The sequence below is a fragment of the Ranitomeya variabilis genome, chromosome 8 (assembly GCF_051348905.1).
Source record: "Ranitomeya variabilis isolate aRanVar5 chromosome 8, aRanVar5.hap1, whole genome shotgun sequence".
Classification (NCBI taxonomy): domain Eukaryota; kingdom Metazoa; phylum Chordata; class Amphibia; order Anura; family Dendrobatidae; genus Ranitomeya; species Ranitomeya variabilis.
In genome coordinates this window covers 66,991,724-67,010,022 of record NC_135239.1, presented here as the reverse complement: position 1 = coordinate 67,010,022, position 18,299 = coordinate 66,991,724, and the positions used below count along the sequence as shown (strand labels likewise).

General features: G+C 43.2%; 1 protein-coding gene across 2 annotated transcripts in view; it reads right to left on the bottom strand.

Annotated features, from left to right (window-relative positions):
• Positions 1-1,051: 1,051 nt before the first annotated feature.
• LOC143787567 (flavin-containing monooxygenase 3-like) overlaps positions 1,052-18,299 on the bottom strand; it is a 201,938-nt gene continuing 184,690 nt past the window's right edge. For both annotated transcript variants that reach the window (XM_077276427.1, XM_077276428.1), the window contains exons 5-9: positions 10,061-10,203; positions 5,337-5,533; positions 3,299-3,654; positions 3,117-3,189; positions 1,052-2,563 (exon numbers count right to left, since the gene is read on the bottom strand). In XM_077276427.1, the coding sequence (XP_077132542.1) occupies positions 2,218-2,563; positions 3,117-3,189; positions 3,299-3,654; positions 5,337-5,533; positions 10,061-10,203 (1,115 nt within the window). In that variant the 3' untranslated portion in view covers positions 1,052-2,217. The remainder of the gene's footprint in view (positions 2,564-3,116; positions 3,190-3,298; positions 3,655-5,336; positions 5,534-10,060; positions 10,204-18,299) is intronic.

Here is an 18,299-nt window from a genome sequence, read left to right as displayed (position 1 = left end):
ACTTCAAATGTGATGTGGTCCCCCCAAAAAATGGTGTTGTAAAAATGAGAAATCTTTTAACCCTTATAACTTCCAAACAAAAAAAAATTGTGGTTCCAAAGTTGTGCTGATGTAAAGTAGACATGTGGGAAATATTACTTATTAAATATTTTGTGTGACATATCTGTGTGATTTAAGGGCATGAAAATTCAAAGTTGGAAAATTTTCGCCAAATTTCCTTTTTTTTTCACAAATAAACGCAAGTCATATCAAAGAAATTTTACCACTAACATGAAGTACAACATGTTACGAGAAAACAGAATCACCAGGATCCAATATTTTTTAAACTTTTAAAACATATACATGTGTATTTTTGCTTTATTTTTAATCTCCCTTTGGTACTTGAACAAGTGATTGTTCTGTGATTGTGATTGTGCTGTGAGGCACCAGGCCGTCAGCCCTGCCGGTGCTTTGTCGTTGCGGTGGTGGTCAGGGCTCTGCTCCGTTAGGACGATAAGGACCTACTAAGAGATTTGCCGTTATGGCTCTTGGAAGAAGGGGAAGAATAAATGAAAGCGCAAAAACAAAAAATGTTCAGGTAATTTAAATTACCTGTAGCCATAAATAGTCAGGTCACTTTTACATTAATAGGGCTGTGTTGGCATTAAACATCAAATGCTGTCATAGGAGACCTCAGATTGTTATATATGTTTTTTATTGGCAACTGGAGGCTTTTGCAGAACTTGTGATCTGTATCCAATTGAATCGAATTGTGGAGGAATATTTGACAAATTGTGGGAAATCGAATTTAGAAATATTTCCTGGTGTCTAATTGAAAGCTTATTAATATGAGCAGCAGTCCAGCACCCTGTGCAGGCAGCGGAGTTACCACTCGAAGGAGTCTTCATGAAAGCACTTACTCTGCTTTATAATGAAAAAGGCATTGTGTAGTAAAATAGGTCATATACAATCAGAAAGTATGGATTATTGTCAATAATCTATCAGATTAAAGAAGGCAATAGGAGGCAGTCAAATTAAATAAATACCGTATAAAGGAATTCAATACCCTGAGCAGTTTTCCATTTTGTTTATTTTTATTTTTCTGAATTCTGATCTCCATAATTTAATGTAAACTATGCAAAATAGAAGTAACACAATAGTGTTAGCACAGCATACATGGTTATATATTGATCCAATTGAAAATCTTACAAACAGAAATGCAATTGCAAATAGATAGATTACATACTGTTATACAGATTACACAATGGAGAAGAAAAAAAAGCTCATATAATTGATCGTCAGAAAGTATCACTCTAGCATTCTTTTTATTCTCTCTGATTTTAGTCATAGGTAATACACAGTGATGCACAGTACAGGCATTAAAATACTTACTGATCACTGCTTCTTCCTACTTCTAGTGCTGTACCGGTCCAGTTCTATGCAATGTGAATACAGCTTTGACTAGCGGGATCACATAGCAAACCGTTGCCTTTTCAATATAAGGCCGGGGTCACACGACCGGTTTACTATTTGAGAAAATCAGTCTGATTATGCTAATCACACTCTGATCAGACTCTGTTCCGAGTTTTATCAGAGTTTGATCAGTGTGATCCGATTTTCTCAGATTTGAAGAAAAAAGAACCCTTTAACTTCTCCATTCAGTCTGTCCATAAAAAAATAGCTGCATGCACAATTTTCCTCCAGTTATAGGTCGCACTCAGCCATCCATGTCTAAGGAAAAAAAATCGGACCACAATCAGATGACATCAGAGTGCGGTCACAGACCCTTAGACTTGGATGACTGAGTGTGATCTAATAATAGGAGGAAAATCGTGCATGCTGCAATATTTTTCCTCTCAACACTTCGTCTCATTGAATAACATGGGTACGAGTGCTCTCCATCAAAAATACATTTGATTTATACAGTCGTGTGCACAAGCCCTCAGACTTTGAGAACCTTGATGTGAATCTTATATATTAATTGAACATTGAGAATTTGTCTTCCAGTACACTCAGAAAACGCTGTATGAGCCAGCTAGACAAAACTGCAATCACATAGTATATGAGAAGACTCGAGCAGTGATGGAAACAGGATAAGACAGAAAAAGGTAAGTATTTTATTGTGTACACTGTGCATATATTTCCTAAGGCTGAAGGAGGAGGTAATTAAAAATACATCTACTGGTATGATGCTTTGAGTGAGACAAGCACATTATTATTTAGCAGTTTTTCCACATATCACGCTCTTAGGAAAAATGCTAAAATCAAAATAGAAAGGCAAACGATCCAAGGCAGAAGTGTTATCCAATGAGATTCCTGATTCTGCTTTATCACCCTTGTTCTTAGGGGCTTTTTAATTCGATCCCATTGGGTAAAAATCGCTTCTCGGGCTCCAGCCCATTTTCCTGGACCGGTCAGACGGAATTGATAAGGATTGCAGGGTCCAAAAACAACCTTCCATGCCAAAACTGGGTCTGTTAGAAATAGCTTCCAAATGTTTATATTCACTCCAATATCTGAGGCTAGATCGTCCATGTACATGATGTAATCTGTACGGCGAAAGTTATCGACAGCTGTTGCAAACCTTATTGTATATAAAAAAAGATAATAAAAATCATTGAAGTATTAATTATTTTAAAGTCATCGCATCAATATAAGTCCAACATGTGAGCAACATGTATTAAATGGTTATTTCCACAATAGCATTTAAAGCTCAGTATACAAGTTAGTTGGCATTTTTTACTGGCCTGTTTACATAGACTGAAGAATAATTTTTGGAACAGAACGGTTGGTTGTTAAAGGGGTTTTCAACTCCTAAAAAGCTTGTGCCCAAACAAATTGCTTACTTGCAAAACAAAAAATTTGGAGTCCAGTGCCAGCTCCCGGCTACAGCTGAGATTGGTGTTTTGGCTGCAACGGTGACTTCCCAACTACAGCAGTCAACACAGTTTCAGCCAATCACATAGTTCAGTGGTTATGCTGATAATACTCATGATGTCAGAATGGGGAAATATAGGGAACTGGAAGGTGATAAAAAACTCATCTTCCCTTGATAAGATATAATACAAATCTTAAAGATTCGCAATGACCCACATCTAGAAATAAAGAAATATATATAATGATATCTTTGAACTTACCATTTCTTCCTAAGCCGTTCATCCTTTAGCATCTCATTTTTTATTCCTTCATTGCATGGAAGTTTGTGTAATCCTTCAAAATCAAATAATAGTATGATGATAATTGATACAAATTTATGAGAAGGATAATTATCTCTGTTTATTACAGTATTTCTTTTCTTGCTGTTTTAAAAATTACTTACCCTTAAAAAGTCTAGTGGCCCATCGACACTGAAGTTCAGCCATTACCATAGTTGGCCCAACGGCAAGAACAAATGCAATGAATGCAATTGTAGGCTTTTCAATTCCCAGAGGGATTATCTTTTTGTAAAAAGATCCTTTGCTTTCATCCTTTTTAACAATAGCTTCATCCAGAAAAGGGAAACTATAGTCATAGCCTGTGGCGAGCAAAACCACGTCAAGATTGTCCACAACAGATCCATCTGCAAAATGGACTGATGTCTCGGTGAACTTTGTAACATGTGGCTTGACCATGATTGAACCAGACAAAATACGGCTTGGAAATTCATCATTCACCAAAGGCTCTTTCCATGCAATTCTGTAATTAAAATAATAATATAAACTTGAGCAAGTTTAAATATAGGAACATGAGATAAAACCTTAAAGAAAATTGCCGCAAGTTTTAAATAGTTGATAAAACAGTATGATTTATGGGATTCCTATATCAGAGTAGTGCCCCCTTGTACATATTAGACTAAAGTCAGCCACAACTGGCAATATCGGCCAACAATCTAATGTGTATGGGGGGCCTCCCACCTCTGCTCCGACAGATGATCTCAGGGAGAGAAGGATCCAACCTGTTTAATTTGAGTTAAGCCACTGCCAGAGGACACATGAGCGCATGGCCAAGGCAAGCATTTTTGTGTATGGTGGAGTTGGGTGAGATAGCTGTTGGCCAAACAAATGTTCATCCGACAGCTATCTAATGTGTATGTGGGCCTTTATTTGGAACCCCCCACACACACACTTAGCAGTGAAATACAGCATGAAGTGTAAAATCCCTTGATAACCACTGCAAATCTCCAGAAAAGGAAGACATACTAATGTAAATTCGCCAACAATGCAAAATTAGATTTTGCACCTTATATCTTGTATGCTCCGTGTCATAGCCCATAGCTATAGCAATTGTTAAACCTTTCATCTCTTGTGGTCCTACTTTGCAATGAACTAGAACATGACCTGGTTGAAAGTGAACATTCAGTTCTGGAAGATACTCTTGAAACAGAAAAAATGACCAAATATAAGGATCTGTGTGACATTCACAAAGGTCAAATTATAATGGCTAGGTGACTTCGCCATATCATCTTCAAAATGGCAGGACTGATGAGGTGTTACACCTACGCAATGGTTGGTACCTTTCAAAATTAAGATAAGTTTGTGTTATTTTGCTGTTATACACACTTAGTATGTTAAAATTTATTTCTGCTGCTCACTTGGAAGAACCTCTCATTGAGTGTGTGTGTTTTAACTAGACAGAGGTTCTCATTCACCAAGACAAGTGATTTTCTCACTGGTCTTGATGAGAAGGGCATGGAGGAGACAGATTCTCCGAATTCATGAAGCGGTGCTTACCTGTTAATGAATCAGGAGAAATCTTACACCAGTCTTTGACTAGAGTAATATTTCTGGAGTAAGGAACGTCACAGCTCATCATATATTAGATGAGCCATGGTGTCACACCATCTTTACACCCCAGCTCCACCCACCCAGCTCTGCTCATTTGTGGGTAGCTGGGAGAAACTGTGATGAAAATGCAAAATAGGAGCTAAAGTTTAAGTGCAACTCCAAGTTGCACCAATATTTTGCAACTTTTCAAAGCAATTTACATCAGAATTCTGGCAAAAATGCTTTGATGAGCTGAGGCCTTAGCTCGACAGGATAAAACTGAAAGTAAATATCCACCTTGCAACAGAGCTAAAAAAGCTTGGGAATTTTTGCATACTGTGTTATTGCTGAGTTCAATGTAAAAACACAATGTAGTAAGGTCATCGCCCTCAGTTAAATATACTGTGGTTCAGAACTATGTCTAGGGGATTTTCATCTATACATTTGGAAAATTAGTATTCAACTATAAAATTGTAAAATAAAATAAATTGATTAGAATTTTGGACCTATTTGGATAAAGACAAAAAGTATTTCAAGGATGGATATGCACAATCCAAATTCACTGTGCACAGAAGGGGACATACTCCTTTTATATCATCATATCCTTTCATTTACCCTTCAGGTTGTATGTTGTACAATTCATGGTTAAAGTGTTCATTCAAATATTTCTTTAGCATCCATCGAGACACAGGTCCTGGCAACACATTATTTATCCAGGTCTGGTAACGGCGCATGAATCGCAAATCAAAAGGAAGTCCTCCTTTTTCAACCCGTGGGAAAACCCACACTCCTTGTCGAGAACTAAGATATACCTGTGAAAATATAAAATGGTCAAATATAGCAATGTCATCGGAAATATGAGCTATGGGTAATAGTGCAATGTCAGTCTTTTCCACCCAACTGTGGTCCTTCTAACACAAATCTATCAAAGGTAATTTGCAGGAGGCACATCCTGCAAATAAAAGCACCAAGAAGGAACACATGGAGTGTCAGTAACTGATCAATTTGTCAGTATCTGTAAATCTCATTAGAGGTGGAAAATAAAAAAAATTGAAAAAAGGAAAGGTACATCACAACATGAAGTAAAAAAAGAAGTGACCTAGCAAAAAGAGATCCATCACGATGCCTATCCATTTTTTGATCTCCTGATGAACCCGTAGTAATGGGCGAAACGCGTCGCTATTCTGATTCTACATCCCAGTAGAAGCAGTACCATCTAAAGATTAATAACCTGTTTATAACCTCTTTTCATTTTATTTTAGCCTGTATCATTGGGTCTCCTTAGTGAGAACAGGTTATTCCACTTATCTGTTTTACTCACACTGCATTTCTGATGGGAAATGTCATATATCTATTAATTTCCTTTTGGTACAATGGATATGCTTTATGACACCCAGCATCTATGTGTACTAGGACTGTACAACGCAGGTTTACAGATAGCTTTGATATCTTTTGAACAGTGCCTGTCTAACGTAGTGCCGCATTCTCTCATCATACCTTAATGATAGTCTATGTATATATTGATGCATGCATGGGACTTTCCTCTATTACTTGAGTATTTTACAGACCATCACTCTTTTTAATTAAACACACTTACCCATTAGATACTGTAGCGTTTCACCCACTACGTGTCTTGGGGGACACTCGCTTGGCATAGGATTCAAGCACTCAGGCACGGCACCTCACACAATTCAGCCCACATGGTTTATTTAAACTCCGCATAAACCAGACTGGGTACAGTCCGTTTCATTACAGTCACGAAACATTATAGGACATCAGTCAGTTCATGTAGCAGATAGGCTTCTCTGTCGTATATTATAATCCCCTTGTCCGGGGTTACCTTTCAGGAGTTCCACTCCTCACGCTGACTTCACGTCAGTCCCAGGTCCTCAACACAGACCGTCCAGGTCTACGGTCTCTAGGTGCTTCCAGGACCTACAGCACACAGGCCACTCAGTGCCAAATCCCAACCATGTGCTATTCAGGAATTCCAACACAGACTTCCAGGTCCTTGCATTTGGACCATTCAGATCCAAACACAGGAACCATGTGACCCACACCCTGGTCACATTATATACCCTTAACCACTCCCTTGGATGGGAGTGTAGATGTGTGGCTAGCTTGTCCCGCCCATCTCACACAACTAGCCTAGTAAGTCTCCCTTGACTATTAAAAAACACTACACAAACTCTTGAGGGACTACAGGTCCCAGAACAATCACGTTACATCAGACTTACCACACAGACTCCCTCTGCGACACATATCGGCCATTCACAACACTGCCAGTCACTGTTTCATCACAACTATGCCTCCAAGTGCATCTTGAAGTGCACACACAGCGCCCCCTGGCTGTAACATTGCTCACTGCACCACAATACCTTATTGTGTACTATTTTTCATTAGTTCATAGAAGGAATCCCACCTCGAACCTCTCTTGATATTACTGTGCATTAGTGCCCTCAGGTTTCTACCTGTAGTCATTTTGATGCATTTTACCTTTGCTATCTTTGCGTCTAACTGTAGGTCTACTCAGGGAAGTCTATGGACAGCCGATGCACAAGTGGGGCCACCATCTCTCGTCAACTTAGGGTGCCAACCTCCGCAAATAGGAAGGTGTGCAGCAGGCTCCAGCATCAGAGAGAGAGCATCTCTTCCTTACACCGATCCTTTGGTGTGTGTATTGCACTGACCCTTGCACTGTCTTCAGGACATGGATTCAGTTTTCTAGTCTAGGCTATGATGCATCGCTTATCCTTACTTTTTATACTGCACTTTTTTTGATTCCTCAATTGAGATTTTTCCTCAGTATATTGAGTTTGAGGAATCTTCCTTGTATATTCCTCTATGAACATTCATTCCACAGTTGAGGTGTACAGTATCGGGGATATAATTGATTGTTATCTGTTCCTTATCTAGGGCCACTGGGGTTACTATGGGAACAGTCGCTGTGTGAGTGGGTGCACCAATTCTTGCCATCTATGTATGAGGTGCCGACCTCCGCAGACAGGCAGGTGTTTCTAGGACCTAGTTCTTAGGATCAGACCACCTCCCTGATATTATCTCTGTTACTGTTTAGCACTTTTGCACTTTCTTCACTCTCGCGGGGTCGTTTTTTTTTTAGCATTTGTTCAATAAAAGTTCATTTTTATAAAGGTTATTTACAGTGAGCCCCCAAACACCCTTGTTCTATCTTTTTTAGTAGCCTAATTTGTAATCTCACCTGAAGAAGGAGCCTCTATACTCTGAAAGCTTAAAAACATATTTTTTGTGATAAAGGTATCACTCCTAGAATACTTTTGTGATTTTTGGGCATAAAAGTATTTACGTTGATTAAAAAATAATAGTAAGGACCAGGGAGTGTGACTGTGATAGTGGGTAGGAATGCGGTAAGCCACATGAGGACATGTGTTGTTTCATAGATGAATGAGAAAGAACAGATAACATTTAAATATATGAAGAGTTTATCAGCAACAATTATCAACAAATTTCCTCTCCAATGAGCTTTATTAATACTGATAAATTGATGAGTCACTGACCCTCCATGTGTTCCTTTTTGGCGCCTTTTATTTGAATGTACTTCCTATTTAAGTCTGGTACTGTGAAGCTATGTTCTTTGTATGTGGTTTTATCCCTATGAAGTCTTAAGACTTCAAAACGTATTGGTAATAATGTTGTATCAAGTCTACTGTGCAACCTGGATCATTCTTTTGGGTCTCCATTAGTTCAGCAGATGACCTACTTATTATTTTGTGAGATATCACTTACTGCATGTGTTGGGGGACATTCGCTTAGCAACGGGACTCAGTCACACAGGGACAATTTTCCTCTTAAACAGTCTATGCGGTTAATTATGCAATCATAAACCGGGTTATACACAGTTCAGTATAAACTTCATAGAACACAATTGGCACCAACAGGTGACATTAAGTTGCAGCTTTAACTTAGATACTTCTTGTACGGCTTTAACTCACAGTTCAGACACTACACTCACCAGCCCTCCTTGACTAGTTCCTGGGGGTGTCCGTACACCGTATCAATGTCGCTAGTCATATAGCACAAACGACATTGATTTGCAGTCTCTAAACATGCTGGACCTCACTTCGTCCAGTTACCGTGGGAGACCACACAGTTCATTACTGACCCTCATCAGTGCACACAGTTCCCCATTCTCGATGTTACCTTCCAGGAGCTCCTGCTCCACATGCTGACTTCTGTCAGTCCTCTCTCCTCAGGGAAGCTGCTGACCTGGGATCATCATCCCGGACAATGCCTTGCTCACTAGGCCATCTGACAGTCCAGATTCTCAGGACTGTAGCTCCCCCAGTGCAGTGCCGTTGCAGACTCTGCATCTACTCCTTCCCATGTGCTCTTCAGGAAGTTCAGGTTATGCTATTCAGAAAGTCCTACTCCCAGGACTTCCATCACAGGCCACTCAGTGCGCTATTCAGGACGTCCGTCCCCACCTGGAACCGTCCAACACACAAGTCTCTAAATGCGATTTTCAGGGATCAGATCCTACTCCTAGGATCTCCCAACACACCAGTCTTCAGATCCATGGCCTCACAGTGTGCTATTCAGGGATCCAGTCCACACACAGGACCTCCCAACACACAAGACATCCAGGATCTCACACTCTCCATTACAGAGAACATTCAGGTCCATACACAGGAACCATATGACCACACCATGGTCACATTATGTAGTTGTAACCACTCCCATAGATGGGAGGTGTGTGCGGCTAGTTCTACCCACCCAGCTCTCATAACTAGCCCTGTAAGCCTCCCTTCACAATTATACAAACACTTGTGGGACTACAGGTCCCATAACAACAACATTACTTCAGGCTTACAGCGCAGACTCCCTCTGCGACACATATCGGCCATTTACAATTCTGCCAGTCACTGTTCCACCATCATTATAACCACAGATACGCCTCCATGCATATCCCGAGGAGCATACACAGAGCCCCCTTGCTGTAACAGGGGTCACTGCATCACAATTTCTATCCTCCCTTTTTCTGGAGTATTGATTCTGCATCTTTGTGCCATAGTCCACTTCATAGTTTACCAGAATGTGGCAACTAGCAGTCCAGAATGGATGCATTCAGCTCCAGTCACATTTCCAAATCTACAGATCTCATAGCTGTAACAGCTCATCTATCTGCCAGTCAGCGCGCCTCCAACTAAAATAATGAGGCATGGACTGCGCCTCTTATATGGTCTGTCCCAAGTTCACGCCAGAGATTCAACGCTAAAAAGGTCCTCAAAACCAGAAGCGTTTATTGTTAAAAAATAAATCTATAACTCTAAATTAGTTTATTGTAACAGAGTGAAATATACCTGCGAGGTTTTTGTGCATAACTCCGTTGCGATATCAACTCCAGTGTTACCCATTCCAATTATTAAAACTTGTTTCCCTTCAAACTCATTAGGCCTCTTGTATTCTCGACAATGCAGTACTTGACCTCTAAACTTTTCAATACCTTAAAAAAACGCAAAATACGTAGGTAAACTGAAAATAGTATTTATAGCATACATAATATTCTTAACATACCGTACATACTGTATAGACATACTGTACATACAATGACAATATCAGTCAGCATTACCCACAGCAAACAAGGCGAATTCACAGATATACTGTAGTGATGGGCCTTAGAAAATATTTTCCATCAAAACATTATTTCAAATTGTTTAATGGTAATCTGTCACCAGGTTTATGCTTCTCAATCCCAGAGCAGGGTCCCTGTTTCCATTGGTATGTTCTTTACTCATCTCACTGCTGTAGGTCTGATAATATCAATGATTTATCTACTAAATGTTTCAATAAGGAGAACTGTCCAAAACTGGCAACACTGGGACTGCCAATCTATGATAGGGGGCTAGGTGTTGTGAATTCTGCTTTTGGGCTCCCTCCGGTGGCTGTAGGTGGTAATGCAGTTGTCCCTGAGTTGCAGTCCTGGTCAGGTGATTCTGCTAATTGCAGTTCTGACTGGGGTATTTAGGCTTGCAGGATTAATTGGTCCTTGCCAGTTGTCCATTGTTTTTGGAGGTTTTGTCCTTGCCTGGTTCCCTCCTGCCTTGCTGCCAAATCTGCAAAGATAAGTGCCTGTTTTTTTGTGAGACACTTGCTGTGTGCTTAACACTTTAGTGCTATTCAGTGTTTTTTTGTCCAGCTTAGATTGTATCAGTATTTTCTTAGGGTACCGTCTCACAGTGGCACTTTGGTCGCTACGACGGCACGATCCATGACGCTCCAGCGTCGCTCCATTATCGCTCAAGCGTCGTAGACTGCGATCACACTTCGCAATGCACAGCGCTGGAGCGATAATTTCATGACGTATTTGCGATGTAGAAGCCGTTGATTACTGTGCGCACATCATATATAATATTGTGCACACCTTTGTTACACGATGCGATCATGCCGCCACAGCGGGACACTTGACGACGAAAGAAAGTTTCAAACGATCTGCTACGACGTACGATTCTCAGCGGGGTCCCTGATCGCAGTAGCGTGTCAGACACAGCGAGATCCTAAGTATATCGCTGTAACGTCACGGATCGTGCCGTCGTAGCGACCAAAGTGCCACTGTGAGACGGTACCCTTAGTCTTGCTGGATTCTCAGGAGTTGCAGATATACATTCCATATCTTTAGTTAGATTGTGGAATCTTTTTGTATTTTCTGCTGTGGATATTTTTTGAGTTTTATTACTGACCGCTTAGTATTCTGTCCTATCTTTCCCTGTTTAGTTAGAGTGGCCTCTTTTGCTGAAATCTGTTTTCTGCCTGTGTGTGTCGTTCCTCTCCTATTCACAGTCAATACTTGTGGGGGGCTGCCTATTCTTTGGGGTTCTGCTCTGAGGCAAGATAGTGTTCCTATTTCTACCTATAGGGGTATTTAGTCCTCTGGCTGTGTCGAGGTGTCTAGGGTTTGTTAGGCACACCCCACGGCTACTTCTAGTTGCGGTGTTAGTTCAGGGTCTGCGGTCAGTATAGATTCCACTTCTCCTGAGAAAGTCTCATGCGGCTCCAAAGCCACTGGTTCATAACAGCTAGGATCAACAAAGGTCAAGAATATTGAGGACCAATGTTATGCCCCTGTCTGAAGTTCTGGGCTGAGCTCCACTCTCGTCCTGTTTGGACACGGCCTATTGTTGTGCTCTACATCAGGCATGCCTCAATGATTTCTTATACCCAGTTTACAAGATATTTTTAATTTGCATACTGGTCAATAATATTTGCATGCTAGCTCTTTTGTTATAAAATGTTTCAACTGCTCAACCACATAACTTCAAATGTATAAGAAATCTATGGCACTGAGGTACATGTGTGTACTGTGCCTCTGTGTCCCTCAAATATTATATGGGATAAAAATTGTGGCATGGTCCCTCGCGGTGAGGTCAGTGGTTCTATGGGTGTAGAGTAAATTAGGGAAGCATCGCATGGTGGCAAGCAGAGGGCGTATGGACCACTATACACAGGTCCCACTTTACTGGTGTTGAAATCAGTTGCTGCACAGTGCCATCATCTTACATTTTGCAGAGCCCGTATCATGCTAAAAAAATATATACATAATGCAATATGAAGGCTTGTTGTTTTACTATGTTAAGATCTATGCAATGCTACAAAATGTTTTACTAGCACATGATTAAGCTTGGCTGACATCATTATTTAAATGAATCATGTCACTTTTGATGGTGGTTCTAAGCAAAGCGTTTATTTAGTTATGTTAAGTCATGTGTAAGGACTTATCTGTCTGAGATACCAGATCTGAATTTTTAACCCCTTTACCCCCCTCCCCCCAGTATGTTTTCAACTTCATGACTGTGCCAAATTTTACAATTCTGACCAGTGGCCCTGTATGTGGTAATAACTCTGGAACGCTTCAACGGATCCCACTGATTCGTAGATTGTTGTTTTCAAGACATATTGTACTTGATGAAAGTGGTAAAATTTATTTGTTATGACTGGCATTTATTTGTGGAATAAAAGAAACTTTGGCAAAAATGTGGAATATTTTGCAATTTTCCATTTTTTCCCCCCCCTTAAACCAGAAAGTTATGTCACATAACATAGTTTTAGGGACTGCATCACATTTGAAGTGACTTTAAAGGGCCTATATGGCATAAAATTGACAAAGTGATATCATTCTAAAACTGCACCCCTCAAGTTGCTCAAAACCACGTTCAAGAAGTTTAATAACTCTTCAGGTGCTTCCCAGGAATTACTGGAATGTGGAAGGAAAAAAATTAACATTTAACATTTTTTCACAAAAATTTTACTTTAGACCTAATTTTTTTCCACTTTCCCAAGGGTAACAAGAAAACATAGACTCAAAATTTTGTTATGGAATTTCTTCTGAGCACACCTATACTACTACATATGTGGGGGATAAATACTTTTTGGATGCACAACAGCGCTCAGAAGAGAAAAAGCACCGTTTGAACTTTCAAAAGCAAAATTGGATGGAATTGAGGGCAGATGCCATGTTGCATTTGCAGAGCTCCTGATGTGCCTAAACAGTGAAAGCTCCCCACAAGTAACCTTATTTTGGAAACTAGACCCCTCAAGAAACCTATATAGTTGTATGGTGAGCACCTTGCACCCCCAGGTGCTTCATAGAAATGTATAATGTTGAGCCATAAAATAAAAAAAATCACATTTTTTTCCACAAAAATGTTTTTTTAGCCCCGATTTTTTTCACAAGGTTAACAGGAGAAAATTGACCCAGACATTTATTGTCCAATGTCTCCTGAGCACGCTGAGACCCAATATGTGGGAGAAAACTACTGTCTGGGTTCACGGCAGGGCTCAGAGGGAAAGTTGCACCGTTTGACTTTTTGAACACAAAAATGGCTGGAATTATTTGCGGACACCATGTTGTGTCTGGCGAGCCTTAATGTGTATAAACAGTTGCAGCTCCCCACAGATGATGCCATTTTCAAAACTAGACCCCTTCAGAAATGTATCTGGATGTGTGATGAGAACCTTGAACTCCCAGGTGCCTCACAGACGTTTATAATGTAGAGCCGTAAAAATAAAAAAAAAATACATTTTTCTCACAGAAATGTTGTTTTAGCCCCAATTTTTTAATTTTCACAAGGGTAATAGGAAAAATTGCACATACAATTTATTGTGCAATTTCTTCTGAGTACGCTCTGGTTCCCCGTATGTGGGGGAAACTACTGTTTGGGCTCACCGGAGGGCTCGGAAAGGGAATGAGTGCCATTTGACTCATTGACTGGAATCATTAGTGAATGCCCTGCTACATTTGAAGAGCCACTGATGCGTCTAGACAGCACTGATGCGTCTAGACAGTAGAAACTTCCCACAAGTGACCACCATTTTGATAAGTAGACCCCTCAAGGAATGTAGCTATATGTGTGGGGAGCAACTTGAACCCCCAGGTTTCAGAGAAATTTATAATGTAGAGCCGTGAAAATACAAAAATTTACATTTTTTCTCACAAAAATGTTCTTTTAGTCTCAATTTTTTATTTTCACAAGAGTAACAGGAGAAAATAGAACCCAAAATATTTGTGCAATTTCTCGTGAGTACACAGATGCCCCATATGTGGGAGAAATCTACAGCTCATAAGAGAAGGAGCACCTTATTATAGTGCAGATTTTATTGTTATGGTTTGCAGGTGTCATAACCCACTGGAATAGCCCCTGAGGTGCCTAACAGCAGAACTTTCCATAAGTGGCTCTATTTTACAAACTAAACCTCTCAATGAATTCATCTAGGGGTGCAGTGATCATATTGATGTGGAGCTTATTGCTCTAATGAAGTCCTCACTGTTATTACTCTTCTCTCTGTTCCCCATGGTCGGATAGAACAAAACCCGTATGACTGATGGCCTGAGGCTTGTTTATAGGGACCCTAGAGATGCCCCGACCCCCACAAGTTGCCACCGTGTCTTCTTAGGTATTTTAGGTCGGGCAGCCAACTTGAAATTGACTGTCCTGCCAGTCTCTGAAGCAATGGCGTAGAGCACTTTACTCCCTCGGTATTCTGGCTACCGGAACGTGCACCAGAAGGATGCAGCTCCTCTCGTCTACTATCCTCTCTGGTATCCACTTGTTGCTATGCCTTCTTTTCTCACTCACTACAACATGCTTCCTTTCAATGTCTCTTTCTTTGGATGCTGCCGCACGTGGGGCAGGCGCAGCTCCGTGGACCCTCGTCTTCCACAGACCGCAGTCTGGATCTGGCTGGAACCCACTCCAGCCAGCTTCTGCCAAACTCCATCTGGATCCGACTGTCTGTATGAAGCCCAGTCAGCTTCTGTCTGATGCTCACTGGATGGAATCCAGCTAGCTTCTCCCTACTTTCTAACCAACCCACCAGTTTTACCCAACTGAGAGGAGTGGCCTAATAGATAGAACCTTTGCTCCCCCTGGTGGACTGGAGTGTGAAGTGTGTGGTGTGTTTGTGATACCTGGACAGGAGATCTCCTTTATTGCCTCCAGACGTAATATCACTCCCCCTGGTGGAGGAATAATTGTCACGCCCTACAAATGGGTCTATCGGGTGGACCCTCTGGACCGCAAATACAGCGGTTGCTGATACCAGGAAGGGAGAGCCAGACCAAGAAAGCAGGTTCAAACGCTTTATTGTAAAGTAATACAAATACTAGGGGAGACACCCCAAAGGAGGGCCACAGACCACAACACCAGGGTGCCTCTAAGGAGTCCAAGGCTTGGAGTGACCCCTATACAGGGATTTCCCCTTGACCACCAATAGAGGGTCCGATGAAGCAGACACCTGTGTTAAACCGACCTAGGAGGCTGGGAAGAAATGAACTGAAAACACAGGGCAGAACGTGGAACTAGGAAGCAGGCTGAAGACTGCAGGGAACCGTACAGGATCCAGGACTCAGGATGCCGAGAAGGCCAGACACGATCCTAGGGAAAAAGGAACACAGAGTAAGGCAGGCAAACTGGATTGGTAAGCATAGCAGGACCAGACCTGGAGCAGCAACTTCAGGATAATAGAAGTTGCCCAGGCGGAGTCCAGGAGTGACTGAGATCCTTTTATCCCTCCAGCCTGCAGGTGATAGGCCGGGAGGAGGGGCAGTGAGTAGGAACGGGCTGGCCCTTTAAGAAGCCAGAGAGCTGGCCTGCCCACCCCCTATGCACTCCCTAGGAGAGGGAGAGGAACGAGGAAGTGCAGCAGACATGGGAGCAAGGACCCGGGCAGCATGTCTGCAGGGATGGACCCCGGAGTGCCGGCGGACGACCGGAGCGTGACCCTGCTGGCTCAGGACAGGGCCGGAGGAGGTAAGAACAGGCGGAGAAGAGATAGTAGGTGCCCCGGGCCGCGAGGTGGTGACAGTACCCCCCCCTCCAGGCCCCCCCCGGGCGGCGACTGGCAAGGAACCGACGTAGGAGACGAGGAGCATGGATGTTGCCCTCCGGTTCCCAGGACCTCTCTTCAGGACCAAACCCCTTCCAGTCGACCAGGTACCATGTGGCACGCCCTCTCTTCTTCACGTCCAGAATGGCACTGACCTCATACTCGTCATTGGCCGAGATAGGAGGAGGTCGCTCTCCCGGATCCTGGGAGAAGCGGTTGAGGATCACAGGCTTGAGGAGGGAACGGTGGAAAGAATTATGTATTCGCAGAGAAGGAGGCAGTCGTAGCCGATAGCACACATCGTTGAGTCTCCGGGACACCTCGAACGGTCCGATGTACCGAGGTCCGAGCTTGAAAGAGGGCACCTTAAGGCGGACGTACTTGGCTTATAACCATACCTTGTCACCCGGTTGAAACATCTGGGCATCAAGTCTTCTTTTGTCGGCATGGTCCTTCATACGCTGGGATGCTTTCTCAAGAGCTACACGAGTCTTGTTCCAGATGTCGGGGAAGTCGCGAGCCACGGCCTCTGCTGCAGGATTGGTAGTTGCGATGTCCAAGGGGGTCGGGATCCTCGGGTGCTGCCCATATACAATAAAAAATGGAGTGTTACGTGAAGACTCACCAACATGATTATTGTACGAGAACTCCGCCCAAGGCAGTAGGGACGTCCAGTTGTCGTGGTGTGCGTTGACAAAGTGCCGTAGATAACCTGCCAACACCTGGTTTACCCGTTCCACCTGTCCGTTAGTCTGTGGATGATAAGCCGAAGAGAAGTCCAAGGTAATATCGAGTTTCCTGCAGAGAGACCACCAGAATCGGGACACGAATTGAACTCCCCTATCGGAAACAATGTTGGAGGGTAACCCATGCAACCGGAGGATATGTAGAACAAACAACTCGGCCAGCTTGGGTGCCGAAGGAAGACCAGGCAGAGAAACGAAGTGACCCATCTTGGAAAATCTGTCCACCACGACCCAGATGACAGTATTCCCGGAGGATGCAGGAAGATCCGTGATGAAGTCCATCGCAATGTGTTGCCATGGTTTTGATGGTATAGGCAAGGGCAAGAGTTGACCGGCGGGAAGCCGTTTGGGGGTCTTGTTGCGGGCACAGGAAGAACAGGCAGAGACGTAATCTGTCACCTCTTGACGCATCCCAGGCCACCAGTAGTACCGGCCGATCAACTGTAGGGTCCTAGTCAGACCCGCGTGCCCGGCTAGTAAGGAGGAATGTCCCCAGCGAAGGATGCGTTCTCGATTAGGTTCAGGCACCAGCGTCTTCCCTGGGGGTACCTGCGACAGTCGGAGCGGTGCAACCATGATCACCTTGGATGGATCGATGATGGGACGAGGTTCCTCCTCATGATCGTCGGTAAGAAAAGACCAGGAGAGGGCGTCAGCCTTGACATTCTTATCTGCGGGACGAAAATGAAGACGGTAGTCAAACCGAGCAAAGAATAAAGACCAACGGGCCTGGCGAGGATTGAGCCTCTGGGCAGAGTGGAGATAGGCCAAGTTCTTGTGGTCGGTGTAGATCACCACCGGGTGCACCGCTCCCTCTAGGAGGTAACGCCACTCCTCCAAGGCCATTTTGATGGCAAGCAACTCACGGTCAGCAATGGAGTAATTCCGCTCACAGGGGGAAAAGGCCTTCGAAAAGAAGCCGCAAGAGACCTTACGTCCAGAGGCGGCTCTCTGCGTGAGGACGGCCCCGGCACCTGTGGAGGATGCGTCCACCTCCAGAAAGAACTGCTTCTCAGCGACGGGCCTGTGCAGGGCTGGTGCGGAGGAGAAGGCCCGTTTGAGAGCCTGGAAGGAGCACTCGGCCTCTGGGGCCCATCCATTAGCAGGTGTTCCCTTGCGTGTGAGTGCAGTGAGGGGCTTGACCAGATCCGAGAAGTGCGGGATAAACTGCCGGTAGTAGTTGGCGAATCCCAAGAAGCGCTGGATGGCTTTGATCCCGACCGGCCGAGGCCAGTTCATGATGGCCGACACTTTATCAGGATCCATCTCCAGCCCAGAGTCAGAGAGGATGTATCCAAGGAACGGCAGAGAAGACCGCTCGAAGAGGCATTTCTCATACTTGGCGTACAAGCGGTTCTCCCGTAATCGAAGGAGAACTCATCGGACGTCTCTTCTGTGTGTGGGTAGGTCTGGGGAGAAAACCAAGATGTCATCTAGGTATACCACAACACATACGTACAGCAAGTCACGGAAG